The sequence below is a fragment of the Cnephaeus nilssonii genome (assembly GCF_951640355.1).
Source record: "Cnephaeus nilssonii genome assembly, chromosome: 22".
Taxonomy (NCBI): domain Eukaryota; kingdom Metazoa; phylum Chordata; class Mammalia; order Chiroptera; family Vespertilionidae; genus Cnephaeus; species Cnephaeus nilssonii.
This window is the reverse complement of record NC_137093.1, coordinates 8,931,110-8,944,684: the sequence shown is the minus strand read 5'-3', so window position 1 is coordinate 8,944,684 and position 13,575 is coordinate 8,931,110. Positions and strand designations below refer to the sequence as shown.

The 13,575-nt window shown below is 61.2% G+C and overlaps 1 protein-coding gene across 1 annotated transcript in view; it reads right to left on the bottom strand.

The window, feature by feature from the left end:
• RBM19 (RNA binding motif protein 19) overlaps positions 1 to 13,575 on the bottom strand; it is an 81,761-nt gene that overhangs the window by 17,512 nt on the left and 50,674 nt on the right. The window contains exon 22 of the mRNA XM_079762553.1: positions 10,224 to 10,329. Within this exon, the coding sequence (XP_079618679.1) occupies positions 10,224 to 10,329 (106 nt within the window). The remainder of the gene's footprint in view (positions 1 to 10,223; positions 10,330 to 13,575) is intronic.

Here is a 13,575-nt window from a genome sequence, read left to right as displayed (position 1 = left end):
CCTCACTGCCCCCTCCTTCCCAGCCATCAGCGGCCTGGGTCCGGCCCCGCGCTCTGCCCTCTCGCCGTCTTCGCTCTTCGGACCCCACACTCTGCCCACTTCCCGCTTTTTGGTTTTAGTTTTGTAGCAGCTTTGAGATATAGGTCACCTGCCATTCAAGTCTGAAGTGCAGCATTCAATGGTCTCTACTAGTCACAGAGCTGCAGGACTATCAAGTCCCACAACCAACTTTAGAGCCTTTTCATCATCACCACCCCCATGGAAACCCCGTGCTCACCAGCAGTCACCCCACCCCCCAAACTCCCAGGAGCAGCAATCTACTTCCTGTCCCTGATTTGCCTATGCTGGACATCATACAAAAGGAATCACAGAACCGGCGGGTTTCTGTCCAACATCGCTGCGCCTCAAGCTAAATGGCGTGGGCAGGGGCTCTCCCCGAAACATCCCGGGGTACAGAGGCCACTGTGTTTCGTGGTCAGGAGCCCGGAGTCCGGAGCCACCCTGCCTGGGCCCCGCACGCCCTAGCTTCAAGACCTTGACAAATTGAATGACTCTCCCTGGTCTCCGTTTCCTCATCTATACAATGGGGGTGTTAATGGTACTCCAGGGCAAGGGTTCTAGGGAAGATGAAAATAGACTTAACAGGCCCAGAAAGTGTGGGTGCAAACAGTCGGCGCTCATTAGGTGCTGTTCTCGCCGCTGCATTGCTAGTGCAGACGTGCGGCCGGTACACTCTCTCTGCAGAGGCCAGGCAGGCGCTGAGCTGGAAGAGGCTGGTCCCGGGCTCGTCAGCACTGGAGACCAACAGCGGCCGCGGGGAGTCGCTGGGTGGCAGGCTGCAGCATCCGCCACAGAGGGAGAGCGGTGGGGTGTGTCCTTCTTGCTTCTTAGATGCTTTGAGGAGGCAGCGTATAACCAGGAGGGTTCTGGACCAGAACCAACCCAACGCTGGCCCTGGACAGCAGCATGGCTGTGAGGGGTGGGCCTGTGTCTCCCAAAGGAAGGTCCGTGGGAACCCTAACCCCTCGGGCTGTGAGCCTGTTTGGAAAGAGGGTCTTTGCAGGTACAGTTCGTTCAATTAAGAGGAGGACATACTGGAACGGGGTGGGCCTGTAATCCAATCACTGGTGTCCTAAGAGACGGCCTTGTGAGGATAGAGGCTGGAATGACGAGCCTAGAGAGTCTCTCGCTCAGAGCCTCCAGGGGGGAGCCAACCCTTGGACACCCTGATTGTGAGCCTCTGCCTCTGAACTGGGAGAGCAGACCGTTTCTGCTGCTTTCCGCCACCCAGTCTGTGGGGCTTTGTTACAGCCCCTACGACAATGGCACAGGGACCTGGGTAAGTCAGCTGCCCCTCTGAGCCTGCGTCCTCGTCCGCAAACAGGCTATGGTGGCACCCATGGCTATTCAGCAGCAACGTGTGCAAAGCTCGAGTGGAAGGTGGGCGGGACCCGCGTCTTTCTCAAACCAGACGTGTGGCCGATTGAAGGAATGCTTTGTTCTCCGCCATGCTTTTCCGAGGAGGGCCAGGTGCAGGAAACTTTCTCTCTCTCCTTTTTTTTTTAACTTTAATTTAAAAAACTCTTTGTGACTGCCAGCAGAGCCTCTGCGTTCTTTTCCACGAGGATATAAACGTGCATCTGGACTCCGAGCCGAAATGGCCCATTCAGAGCTTTACAACACATGCGCTGTCAGCTGGCGAGGCGGGGAAACAGCCTGATGGGAGCTGGGGTTGGAGACGGGGGAGAGATTGGTCGGGAGCCTGGCGCGGCGGGTACTCCATCCTGGTGCCAGGGTCCCTGAGGAGCTGCAGTCCCAGGTTCGCAGTCGGGCGGGCGGCCGAGCTGTATCTGGTGGAAGCTGAGTTGGAACTTGGAAGAATAAAATAACAAAGCCTGCGAGGGCCCAGCGAATGCCCAGACGCGACCTCTCTGACCCAAGCCGTCAGACGTCTGATCCCCTCTCGCCCTTGGAAACCCAGTCTCCATCCCCGTGTCACACAGACCCTGGAGAGGTCTCATTCGCTGTAGGACTTGCTGAAAATTCCCTCGTGGCCTCCATCTGACAGAACCCCTCTCCAATTTCCACCTCCGTTTCGTTGTTAGGGCTTTTCACAGCAGGTAAGATTGGGGGCTCAGGACCTGAGCCACTTTGGTTCAAATCCCGGCTCTACCACTTAGAAACTGTGTGGTCTTGGGTAAGCTGCTTAACCTCTCTGAGCCTCAGTTTCCTTATGTGTACAAGAGAGGAGGCAGCAAAGAATGGATGGGAGGATTCGATGAAGTAACACCTGCAAGGCCGCCTGGCACAATGGAAGCCCCCTGAACACTGGCTGTTATTACATGTGCTGCATGCCCTCCACTTCCCATCACCACCTACAGAGCAGGAACAATGGCAGGCAGACACAAAAGCCCTTTTGTGTGTGAGGTCTGAGCACAGTGTGTGGGTCTCTAGGAACAGCCGAGCTACCTCTCCTAGCAGGAGTCAGGTTAACAGGAAATCAGGCTGCAGTCCTCAGTGCCCACTGCCTGGTGGCGGGAATGTGGTGGCCTCAGTGTCACAGGCGGCGAGGACAGTGACTCGGGTAATCAAAGTCACTACATTTCATCAAGAGCCTAGTGAGAGTTTGTTCTATTTGAGGCATTCGAGGAGGGGTGTGTGTGTGTGTGTGTGTGTGTGTGTGTGTGTGTGTGGTGAGGAGACACAGGTGTGGGCAGGTGCGGGGAGGCACTGCGGTACCTGGGAGGTCCTGGGCGCAGCGGAGGGAAAGTGCAGCCCCAGCCTCCGGCCTGAGATCGGCAGCACCTTCCTCTCGGCCTCTGGGCCACACCTGATGCGCTCAGGCCCACGCCACCTTCTCCCTGGAGACAGAGTCTGACCTCGGCTCCGGCACAGCACCTCGGAGGCTCAGCGGGGAGCGCAGGGCTGTGTCCCGACAGGAAGTGGAGTCAGACGTCTTGGCCCTTGGTGTCTCCAAATCCTGCTTCCGCTGCCTGGTTTCCTCCCTGCAGCCCCAGGGCCTTCGCTGGTTGTGCGCCATGGATTTCCTGGCTCCAGAGCCCTAAGCACATGGCCTCCCCATGCACGAGGACTGACACGATTCCCCCTTTCAGCAAAAGGGAAACTGAGGCACTGGCCCTGCCTGTGCAGGTCAGCCTCCTGCTTCCTTCCCCTTCCCGCTCCAAGCACTCGTCTCCCGGCTTCTCAGTGCTCTTCCTCTGGACCATCTGGGGGCAGGTTCTGTTTCTGGCCCAGATGGCGGCCTGAAGGCTCTGCCTCGGCCCGGGGCAGATGGCCTCCCACCTCGGAGAGCAGGTCTCGGGCCCGGCCCCGCTCAGAGGGTGAGGCCGGCAGGGACTGCTCTGCGCGTCCAGCTGGCGTCGAGCTGCCCATCCGGTCCTCTGGCTCGGTGGTCCCGGAATCACACCTCTTTGATCTCCTCCGACCTGAGCCACCAACTAAGGACACCCCGAGCCCTCGCCTCAGCTGCCTTTCCCGCGTTCCCCGGGAGGAGACCTGCCAGGGCGGAGGGGGATGACGGCGTGGGCTCGGCTGTGCCCAGCCTGGCAGCCGTCTCTCCAGAACAGGGAGGGCCCTGGACGGCTGCCAGCGTGGCGCGGCCTGACCGTTCCACAGCTCTCGCTGGAGACAGACCTCCTCCCCGGCAACAAAGGCCCATTGGATGCCCTTGGCAGGACTCGCGTCCCAGGGCCGTGGCTCTGGGCAGAGCCGAGTACGGGCCTTCTGTCTTTGCAAGTCCAGGGCGCCGTCCTGCTCTGTGTCTTGCAGACGCCAAATCCACCTGAACACGGACTCTGCCAACCTGTCCCAAGCCATCTGTGCCCTCATCGCCTGGTGGAAACGTGACCTAAGCCGGCCAATGACCACGTGCGCCCAGGAGCCCAGGGAGCAGGGCGCCGGGCTGGGCTGGAGCTGCTGGGCTCCTTCCCTGCGCAGCGGGCAAAGGACCGGGGCCTGTGACGGCTGGGAGGAGCCTGTGGCCTCGGGATGCTGGGTCCTGTGTCTCAGGGTCAGTCCTCCTCCTCCTCCCGCCCCCCACTCCCGGAGTCCTGCACACAGGCCCGGGCCATCCTGCTGCTGTTTCTGGCCCCACAGGGCTGGAGCTGGGAAGAGGCGGGTCCTGGAATCTGTGGGGCTCTTTGCTCAATACTGGGTGACTGACCGTGCACCCGCACTTGGCACCCTGTTCCACTGCAAGGTATGATACCGTGGGCTAAGGGCGAGCTTCTAAGAGGAACACCCAGGGCCCCATTTCCAGGCTGTCGTGCCTAAAATCTTCAGATAAACAGCGGTCTCTTCCATTCAGTTATCCATCCATCCATCCACTCAGCTCAATCCAATCCAACTCAACATCCTGCAGACCTGCCCTATCTGGTTTGGCTCAGTGGATAGAGCATCAGCCTGCGGACTGAAGGGTCCTGGGTTCGATTCCAGCCAAGGGCACATGCCTGGGTTGTAGGCTCAATCCCCAGTAGGGGATGTGCAGGAGGCAGCCAATCAATGATTCTCTCTCATCATTGATGTTTCTATCTCTCTCTCCCTCTCCCTTCCTCTCTGAAATCAATAAAAAACAAACAAACAAAAAACTAAAAACATCCTGCAGACCTGCTGTGAGCCAAAGTCCAAAACAGCGGATGTGAAGGGGACATGACCTCCGACCTCTGGGAGAGACAAGAGAGACCAGTCCCAGGTAGCCAAGGTCAGAAGCGACAAGGCATGAGGCGCGTGGCCGGGCAATGGCCGTGGGCTCCACAGAGGGGCACGGTGGGCTCGCTGCCTTTCCGAGGCACTTGCAGGAGGACAGCGAACCCCAGGCCTCTCGGGCTGTGGAGCCCCGTCTCTCCACCCTGGCCTCATGGGCCTCTGCACCAGGGAGTTGGTGTGCCCTGTCCTGATCCGGGTTCTCAGCACACAGCGGTGTTGGCTGAGCCCGAGCCTCTGCCCTGAAATTCAAGGCTCAGATTCCAACACATTTTCTGTTTCCCGAGGCTCCGACGCCTACACAAAACCTGGGTGAGGCACACACCCCACCCCTGATGGGAGAAGTGGGACCAACCCCACGTCCTGCCTTTGCTTCCAGTTACCATTTTGGGAACAAAGAACTACCGATACCCGGGCTTCAGCCCCCACGCCTCCAACCCCGGGGCCCCAGCACCCGCTGCCTCCACTTCCCTGGTGCTGCTGCGTGGCCTGAGTGAGGCCCTTCACGCGCAGCTCTGCTTCTATCTTCTCGATCGCCACTAGGGGCAGCGTGACAATTTCCTGTTGTGCGATGAGGGACCTGGGCGTGGGGACATGGAGTCCCCTGTCCATGGTCAGGCAGCTGGAAGGAGGCAGCTGACTCCATAGGCCACGCTGCTAACCACTGCGCGGCTGCCCAGGGATGACACGCCCCACGGGTCCCTCATTTCCACTGGCCGAGTCCCTGTCAGTCCCTGGCTGCCTCCCCTCAGCCCCACGGAGACCGCGCTCTATTCCCTCCTTGCACTCAAGCAAACGTGTGTGCTGCACGCTCGCCACTGACCATCTGGTGGCGATCACCGTTCACTGCCTTTACGCGGCCCAGCACTGCTTAAGCAGCCATGTCTGGCTTGCTCATCCCAACGCATGCCTGGTCGGTGGACTCTACAAGGTGAAGGCCACGGGCAGGGAGCCTAACGGGGGCCCCTCCAGGGTGCCCAGCATCACCCCCACCGGGGTGGGCCCAGCCCCGTGTCCACACCCGCCCTCTGCCCCTCCCCCAGCAGCGTGCAAAAGTGAGACACGAGGAAGGCGACATTCGCTGTGCGACCTGCAATTAAAGCTGCGGTTGTTTACCACGGCGAGAATAGCTCTGGCTGCCAATGCCGACCGCCATCACGTCTCCCTACTGCCGGCTCCCCCCAAGTGTTTATTTAAGCCAACACATTGCTCTGCTAATTGGATAACATTCCATGTGAAAATAGACCTTTTAAAGCAACAGCGGCGGCGGCAAATAAAAACAGCTGCAACTGCAGAAGAACACAGCGTGGTGGGCTGGGGAGGAAGAATTAAAGGCGCGTGCATGGGAAGAGGGAATCTTCTGGTGTCCGGCTGCAAGCCTGCTCTCTGCGTTCCTTCCCTTCCCTGTCGCCCTTCCCTCTTCCCTCCATGACCAGCCTGGTCTGTGTGAAGAAAGGAGGCGGTGGCTTCTAAACGGAATCCCAGTGGCTATTGGTGGCTTCTCGGCCAATGGGAATGGGCACACCGGGCTGGGAACCCCAGGTCACCTGCCCAGGTAGGATCCTGCTGCAGGGATGCCCACTCCTCCTCTGGGGGCCGGGATGAGCTGCCACTCTGGGCCTGATCCCAAGAGATGTTTTAAGGGACAACTCTGGGTTTTCTCCCAAACTGTTGCTGATCGGCAAGTCTTTTTCTTTGGGAAACGGGTAGGGCTGGGTGAGAGGTGATGGGGGTGCTGGAACGAGGAGGGGCTGGCCCTCAAGTTCAGTGGATAACTGGATGAAGGGAGGGAGGAGGCCCTGCATTCATGGGCTCTGGAGTCAGATGGTGGGAGATGGTGTCCCAGCCCTGCCCGGCTCTGGCTGTAGGACCCTGGGCAAGTGACTTCACCCCTTCGAACCTCGGTTTTCCCATCTGTCATATGGCTCCCCACCTCCCATCTCCTAGACTCCCTGGAGGGTTAAAAGTTACACATGCAGATCAGGCTTCTAGGAGTTGACAGCTTTTACCAAAGCCAAGATGCTGCCCTTCCAGAATCATCATCCACACCCAGGGACCACGTGGCTGGCGCCTCAGACACTGCAGAAAGCCACGCACGAACGTGCAGACCAGGGCCCCCGGGAAGGTCACTGCATGGGGACGCGTTCGAGTCCTTGACTTCCCGTCTGTCCTCGTCTACCTTTGCCCACCCCTGCTTCTCTCCACCATGTGGGGGAAGGTTCTCTGAACAATGCTGGACCATCACACCTGGGGGATGACATGCACTGCGTGGGACATCGGGGCTGAGCCCGTGCCCAGGGCAAGTTCACAGGGCTTGGTGCACAGACGCAGCTCAGCAAAGACTCAGAGAACTGGGGAGGGACTTCCGCAAACCTCCCGCCGAGCCCGGGTGGGACGAGACACTGCGTGTGTGGTATCCATGCCGGGTATAAAGCCGCGCAGCCGCCACGGGAGCCTCTGGCTGTTGTAATCAGTTGCCTGGTTACTCTGAGCTGGGTCACAACAGCCTTCTTGGGGCGTGTGCTAGAATCCTATCCCAGGTTCCAGGTGTGTGCCTGACCCCGAGGGGCTTCCCAGATAACAGAGTTCCCCGCGATGTGTGGGTGGAACGCGGGGTCACGGAGGAGGGCGGGAAGACTCAGAACCCCCGAGGGCAGGGAGCACGCAGATGACACCTGCCTGGGGCCCAGCAGAGGCGCTGGGGCCAGGGGACTGACAGGTGCCAGGGAGAGAGCACTGTGCTGGGAGCCCACACCTGGGTTCCGGCCCCGGCTCGGCCCTGCCCAGAAACCAGCTTTACAGACGCAGGTTCCACAATCAGGCTTACTCCCTCCCTACGTCTCCCTGGAACATCTGCTCATCCATCCCTCTCATCCTTTCTTCCCCTCCTCCCTCCCTCCCATCTGAGGACTGCGTGGGGCCCCCACAGGAGGCTCACAGCTCCAAGTTCAAGTAGGTGCTGAAGCCAAGAGCGACCCATCGCCTATCTTCCTGGGATGGGAAATGGGGGTGAAGCCCTGGGGGCGGGAGGCAAGTGGGGGAGAGGGGGCAATCGAGCCCCGGGAGGTTTCTAAAGGTCGCTTTCCTGGAGTGCTTCCAAAAAGGAAGGCCGCCCAAGGACCCGGGGCCCAGGGCCCACAGAGCCGCCTCCGCCAGCCCCGCGCGTCCCAGCATTTCCCCCGAAGGTAAGAAAGCTCCTCGCAGCATTGCTCACCCTCTTGTAACTCACGCCCACTCTCGAGCTAACTAGACATTTACCATATTCACAACTCCATTCACCAGGAGGCAGTGCGCGCCTCTGGGTCAGTGGAGAGCGCTACATGTCCCACTCGGAAGACAATCAGGTCCTTCAGGCAGGCGGGAGAGCCAGGCGGGAGAGCCAGGCGGCTTCCCCGGAAGCAAAAAGAGCAAAGGGAGCTTTGCAGGAGAGACGCGCTCCGTGGGCCGGGCTTCGCGGAAGGCCGCTTGCTTGGCGGCGGCACAATGGGTGCCCACACAATGGGTGCCCGCACGTAGTGACAGGAAGAGGCTCTGCCGGGCTGGCCGGGCCTGACACAGCCTCCCAGCCAGGCTGCCAGCTGTGGGAGGCGAGGGGCTGTGGGGTGAGTCCTCACTCCCCCGGGTGCCTTCCTCCTGGAGCCCAGGGCGGGAGGCAGGGAAGGACGGAGGGAGGAGCCATGTCCACACATCACCAGATGCTGGGACGGGCCTTGGAAATCACATCCGCAGCCTGGCCACCCGGGCATGCGCCCTGCCCTGCCCACCTGAGAGCCTTCCCCCACCCCGCCCCCCGCTTTCTGTTCTGATGATGACCACGACCTGGCCGTGGACCCATGAAATTTCAAGACGGGGAGCCCGTGCCGGGTCTAATCCGCTAGGCCTGCGAGCCATCCTGGAGAGGCCAAGCGCGGAGGTCGGCTCCTTCCCGCCCTTTTCAGATCATCACCGTCCGCACCTTCCCCCTCCTCCTCACAGCTAACAGGCAGAGCTGCTGGGGCGGGCCCTGTCCTAAGAACGTCACCTCACCCAAACCTCACGACCACTTCAGAAGGGGAAGCGAGGCACACGGAAAATAAGCCGCCCGCCCCAGCTCCCGCGCAGGTGAGCGGCAGCACTAGATCTGAGCTCGGGCAGCCTGGCTTCAAGGTCTGCGCTCTGGCTGGGCCCTGGCACTGGCCCACGCACGAAGGGCCGGCCAGCTCTGAAGGGACCTGGCTGGTGGAAACGAGCAGGGAACAGCGTGCCTGTGTGCCAGGCCCGGTGCCAGGCTTCGAGGGCCCGTCTGCCTTCACCCTGTGAGGAGGCAGCTGTAATCTCTGCTCTTTGACAGGTGAGGAAACTGAGGCGCGGGGCTCGGAAAGCTGAGCTGCCGGTGCTCTGGACGGCTGTCCCCGGCTCCTGAGCCGAGGCCGGGCCCGTGCACGCGGCAGTGCTGCGTCCCCGCGGCCACCGCGGGAGGCGAGGGAAAGGCTGCCCGCAGAGAAGAAAGAGGAGCAGATGTCTGGACAAACGTGGCCACGTGTCGACAAAACAGGCACTTGAGCTCAAGACATGGAGACAAAGGTGCTGGCAAGGTTCCCCGAGGTCCCGCGGGCCCTCTCTGCCTGTGCGCGTTCCCAGGGCCCACAAAGGCCGCAGCTGTGTCCTACGGCACCTTCGCTCCACCCACCGGGCCGCGGGCAACGCCAACTTGCTCAAGGCCACGGGGCGCAACCCCGCAAACGCCCGGCTATTCTTGGAGGTGGAGGGGTCCCCTGCCATTAGTGAGACCTGTGCGAGACTTTACCGGCGGGGAGAGGAGAGATGCCCCCGGGGCACAGGCTCCGGGAGAGGACAGAGGACAGCGCCGCTGCCACCTCCCCAGGGATTGACCTGGTCTGGCCAGGGCAGTGACCGCCGCCAAAGCTGGAACCCCAGGCCCAGTTCCCACCACAAGAACGAAGCCCGAGGCTGCACCCCCCGCCCATCCAGAGGCTGCCCTGCTTAGAGCGGAGGGCGTTCCATGTCTCCAGGGAGCCTGGAGGGAGGCTGGGCTGCAACCAGCTCCAAGCCGAAGCCCCAGCCACCAGGAGGAAGGGGGAAGGGGGAAGGGAGACGGGTCCCCCAGGTCCCACTCAGGTGCCTTGGACTCTCCTTGCCAAGAGCTGCCCCTGAGGCCCGCTGCGTTCTGCACAACATCTCTGCTGCCCACGGAGGCGCGTGACCAGGCGCTTTCTGTCTGAGCTGGGAGGCCTGGGAAGTCACTCACAGGCCCACTCGTACCCCAGGTCCCTGCATAGAGACGTTGGGGAGGTAGGAAGGGGACACAGAACTGCGCCTTTCTCCAAACACAAAACCCGGGCCTTTTCTTCCCAGGACACCATGCAAATTAGCAGGGTTGTGTGTGTGTGTGTGGGGGGGGGGGGGGGGGGGCGAGGAGCAAAAAAGACAGAAACCACAGAACTCTGCTGCTCCTCCTACAACAGGCCCAGAAAGGAGAGGCCGGTGGGCGGGGCCCTCACCTTGGCGTCCTGCTTGGTGAGGAAGTCCACGAAGCCGAACCCCCGGTGCGCTCCCGTCCCGGTCATCTTCTTGGGCAAGCGGACGGTCTTCAGCTCCCCGAAGGTGCTAGGGAGAGAGGCACACGGGGCAGTTTCAGAAGGGAGGTCTGCCAAGGGGGAGGGGCAGGCTGATGCTCACAGGCTCGGTGCGTCCCGGTAGGAGAGGGAAGCGCGGGCGGACACACACACGCACGCGCACACGCCTCGTGCCAGCTCCCGACCGGCCTGCACGCCAGCCCAGGGCACCAGCGGCCTTCTCCTCCGGGCCCGCCACCATGCTGGGCACAGGGGGAACGAGCAGGCTGAAGATGCTGACGGACAACACTCGGCTCCTCTCTGACGGCCCGGCACACCCCTCCTCCCCTGGCCCACGGGGTGTCCAGCCCTGTACACTCGTGGCAGACTTCGGAGGCGAGGGCTGCTCCTGTGTGCCAGCCGAGGCTCCACACGGGGTCGGCGGCGTCTCCCGACCGGAACCCACCCCACGGCGGAGCTCTGCATTGAACAAGGCTGGGCCTGGGATGTATCCTCAATGCAAGACGCCCGAATGACACACAGCGACTCCCTCTGAGCCCACGTCCCCGCCCTCTGCACGTCCGTTCTGATGTCTGCTAAGCCGGGCAGGCAGAGCTCTGGGGGAGGAAGCGGCTCGGCTCCCAGCGAGGGATCAGGCAGGTAAACAGGCTGGGACCACCCCTGGCCCTCCTGTCCTCCCGCATAAACCTCAGGGAAATTCCCGGACAAGAGCACCAGGCCTCCCTTCCTTCCCCCTCCCGCACGCCCCCGCCCCGTCCTGATGTCCATTTATCAAACGTACACGTGCAAACTGCTGCCAGTAAATATTTAATGTGCCCGGCATCTGAGGAGAGGAATTACTGTATTTGAAAATCTCTGCACACTTGATGGCGCCTGGGCACACAGACACATGGCGGTCGAGGAGGCTTTGGGGCCAAAGACCGATCGGGTAAAAACACGGTAAAGGCCGTTTGCTCTGGCGAAACGATATAAGCTGAATCCGAGCGTTAACCCGCGGCCCTGCCAGCATGACCAGGCATCTGCCAGCCCAATTTCCCAAGTCAGGACACTGTGTAAATGCGGCATGATGAGTCCTCGGGATGAATCCGCACGTCTCCGCGGAGCTAGCCGGCAGCGCCGCTCCCCCGCCTGGCGCGAGGCGACAGAACCCAGAACCGGGGCTGCTGGTGCCGAGGCCAGCCTCCCGGGAGGGGAGGGGCTGGCGCACACGGGCCGTGGAGGCCTGTCAGTCTTCCTGGCCCATGTGGAGGGGGCGGGTTGGGGCTCAGAAGCCGGGCAGGTGGGGACAGGCAAGAAGATGATGTGACAGCTGAGGAGCCAGCCCGCAAGCCCTGCTTTCTTCTGCCACCTACAGGCAGCCGGGGCCCACGACAGACAGGCTGCCTCTTCCTCCACGGAAGCCCGGGCCTCCGGGCCTCTGCCGGGCCGGCCGGAGGGGGCAGGGGATGGCTGAGGGTCCGTGTCAGAGCCTTCAGATACAGGGGCCTTAGGCTCCAGTTCTTCAGAGAGCCAGAGAGAAGCAGGGATGGAGGGTCTGATGGCCTTGGGGGTGGAGCCTGCGAGCATTCACACCTTGTGTGAGGAGGCTGACGGGCACAGGGAGGCCTCGGAGAGACCGCCTATGTGCCCAGGCCATGCGAGGTCCGGTATAGACACGTCCCAGACCACCTGTGGTTGTGCTGGTCTCTCCACCTGCTTCCCACCCCAGCCCAGGCTCCGGGCTCTTTCAGGCCCCGCTACCCCACCACCCGCCCGCCCGCCAGGAGCAGCTCTGCCCTCCCCTGGGGCTGGAACCCGCTCTGCCACAGTAAACTCACACGTGTCTTGTTTCTCACGGGGCCTGCAGCAGCGAGAGCAGTGCCTGGATCGGCGTGGATGCCTGACAGTATTTTTGAAATGAACCAACAGGCAAATGGTAGCCCTAAAGGCAGACACGACCCCTGGTACATTAGCCTATACTCACTCAGATCGCTGCGATGAGGTTTGCCTGAAACAGGCCACGGGCTGCGTACGAACAGCACGAATGCTAACGATCAGTGTTACCATCCCATTTTACAGATAAAGAAACCGAGTCTCAGGAGGCAGCAGTTCTGGTTAGTAAGTGGCAGGGCCAGAATGTGAATTCGGGGGTGTCTGATGCTGAGCTCCCTTTCTGCTGCGCCTGCTTCACCCCTCAATTACCTGGAGGGGACTGGCCCCTTTCAGGAATGGGGAGGCTAGGAACGCCCTGAGGGCTCTCTGAGGGGTCCAGTGACTTGTCCCCAGGACAAGGGCGGCTGACCAAGCCCAGTTCCTCCCACCTGTGCGTGGACAACCTCCTGCCTCTGCCCACGGCCATAGTCCTGACCCTTGATGGTCTCACAGCCTCTGCCCAGATCTCCTCTCTCATTTCTGGCGAGCAGCCTGTGTGTGTGCATGTGAGAGAGAGAGAGGGACGGGGGAGAGGGGAGAGGAGGAGAGAGGGAGAGAGAGAGACTGAGAGGTTAATTCCTCCCTCTCTGCAGCACACGGCAAGCTGTGGATGCTCCGTGCATGGTAAGCAGCTCAGGGTCCGGAGAAAGGCGAGGGAAATAATTAAAAGGTGGAGAAAAGAGCTGATGAGGAGAGGCTGGAGGAGCCATGCTTACGTGGCCTGGGGAAGTGGCATTTGAGAGCTCGGTGGGGGGGGGGGGCATGACAAAGGGGTACCCTGGATCCACGGGGGATCGTGGGGAGGGACCAGAGAACTGGGACCCTGTCCCAGAAGTGAGGGGGCCGGGATGGGGGAGGATCACAGCCCGTCTGGGGTTTGCAAGAAGGTATCTGCCGGGCAAACGAAAGGCTGTGTCCCAAGACCCATCCCCATTATTCTTCAGGGGCTCAGGAGGCGCTGATGGGAGCGTGTCCCCTTCTGTCTGAGGAGAGGACAGGACAGAGCGGGGCCCATGGAGCAGCTGGAGATCAGGGTTAGGTCTTGGAAGGAACTTCCCGAGGCTGGAAACGGTGAAATGAAGGGCTGGGATGTGAAGACACCACCATTGCTGCCGTCACCCCGGGCCCAGTGCTTGGGTGCCTGTGATGGGCTGGGGCTTTTAAATGTACTGTTTCCAGGCACAATGACTGGGGGGCAGTAGTGATACCCCTCTAATTTTACAGGTGAGAAAACCAAGGGCCAGAGAGGCCATGTGACCCGGGCTCCAGAACCAGGCCGGCGTGGAGGGCTGTGGCTCCTGTATGAGCGTGTGGGGTAATATTAGGGTGATACCAGTGATCTGAGAGAGAGAGCGAGATAATTAAA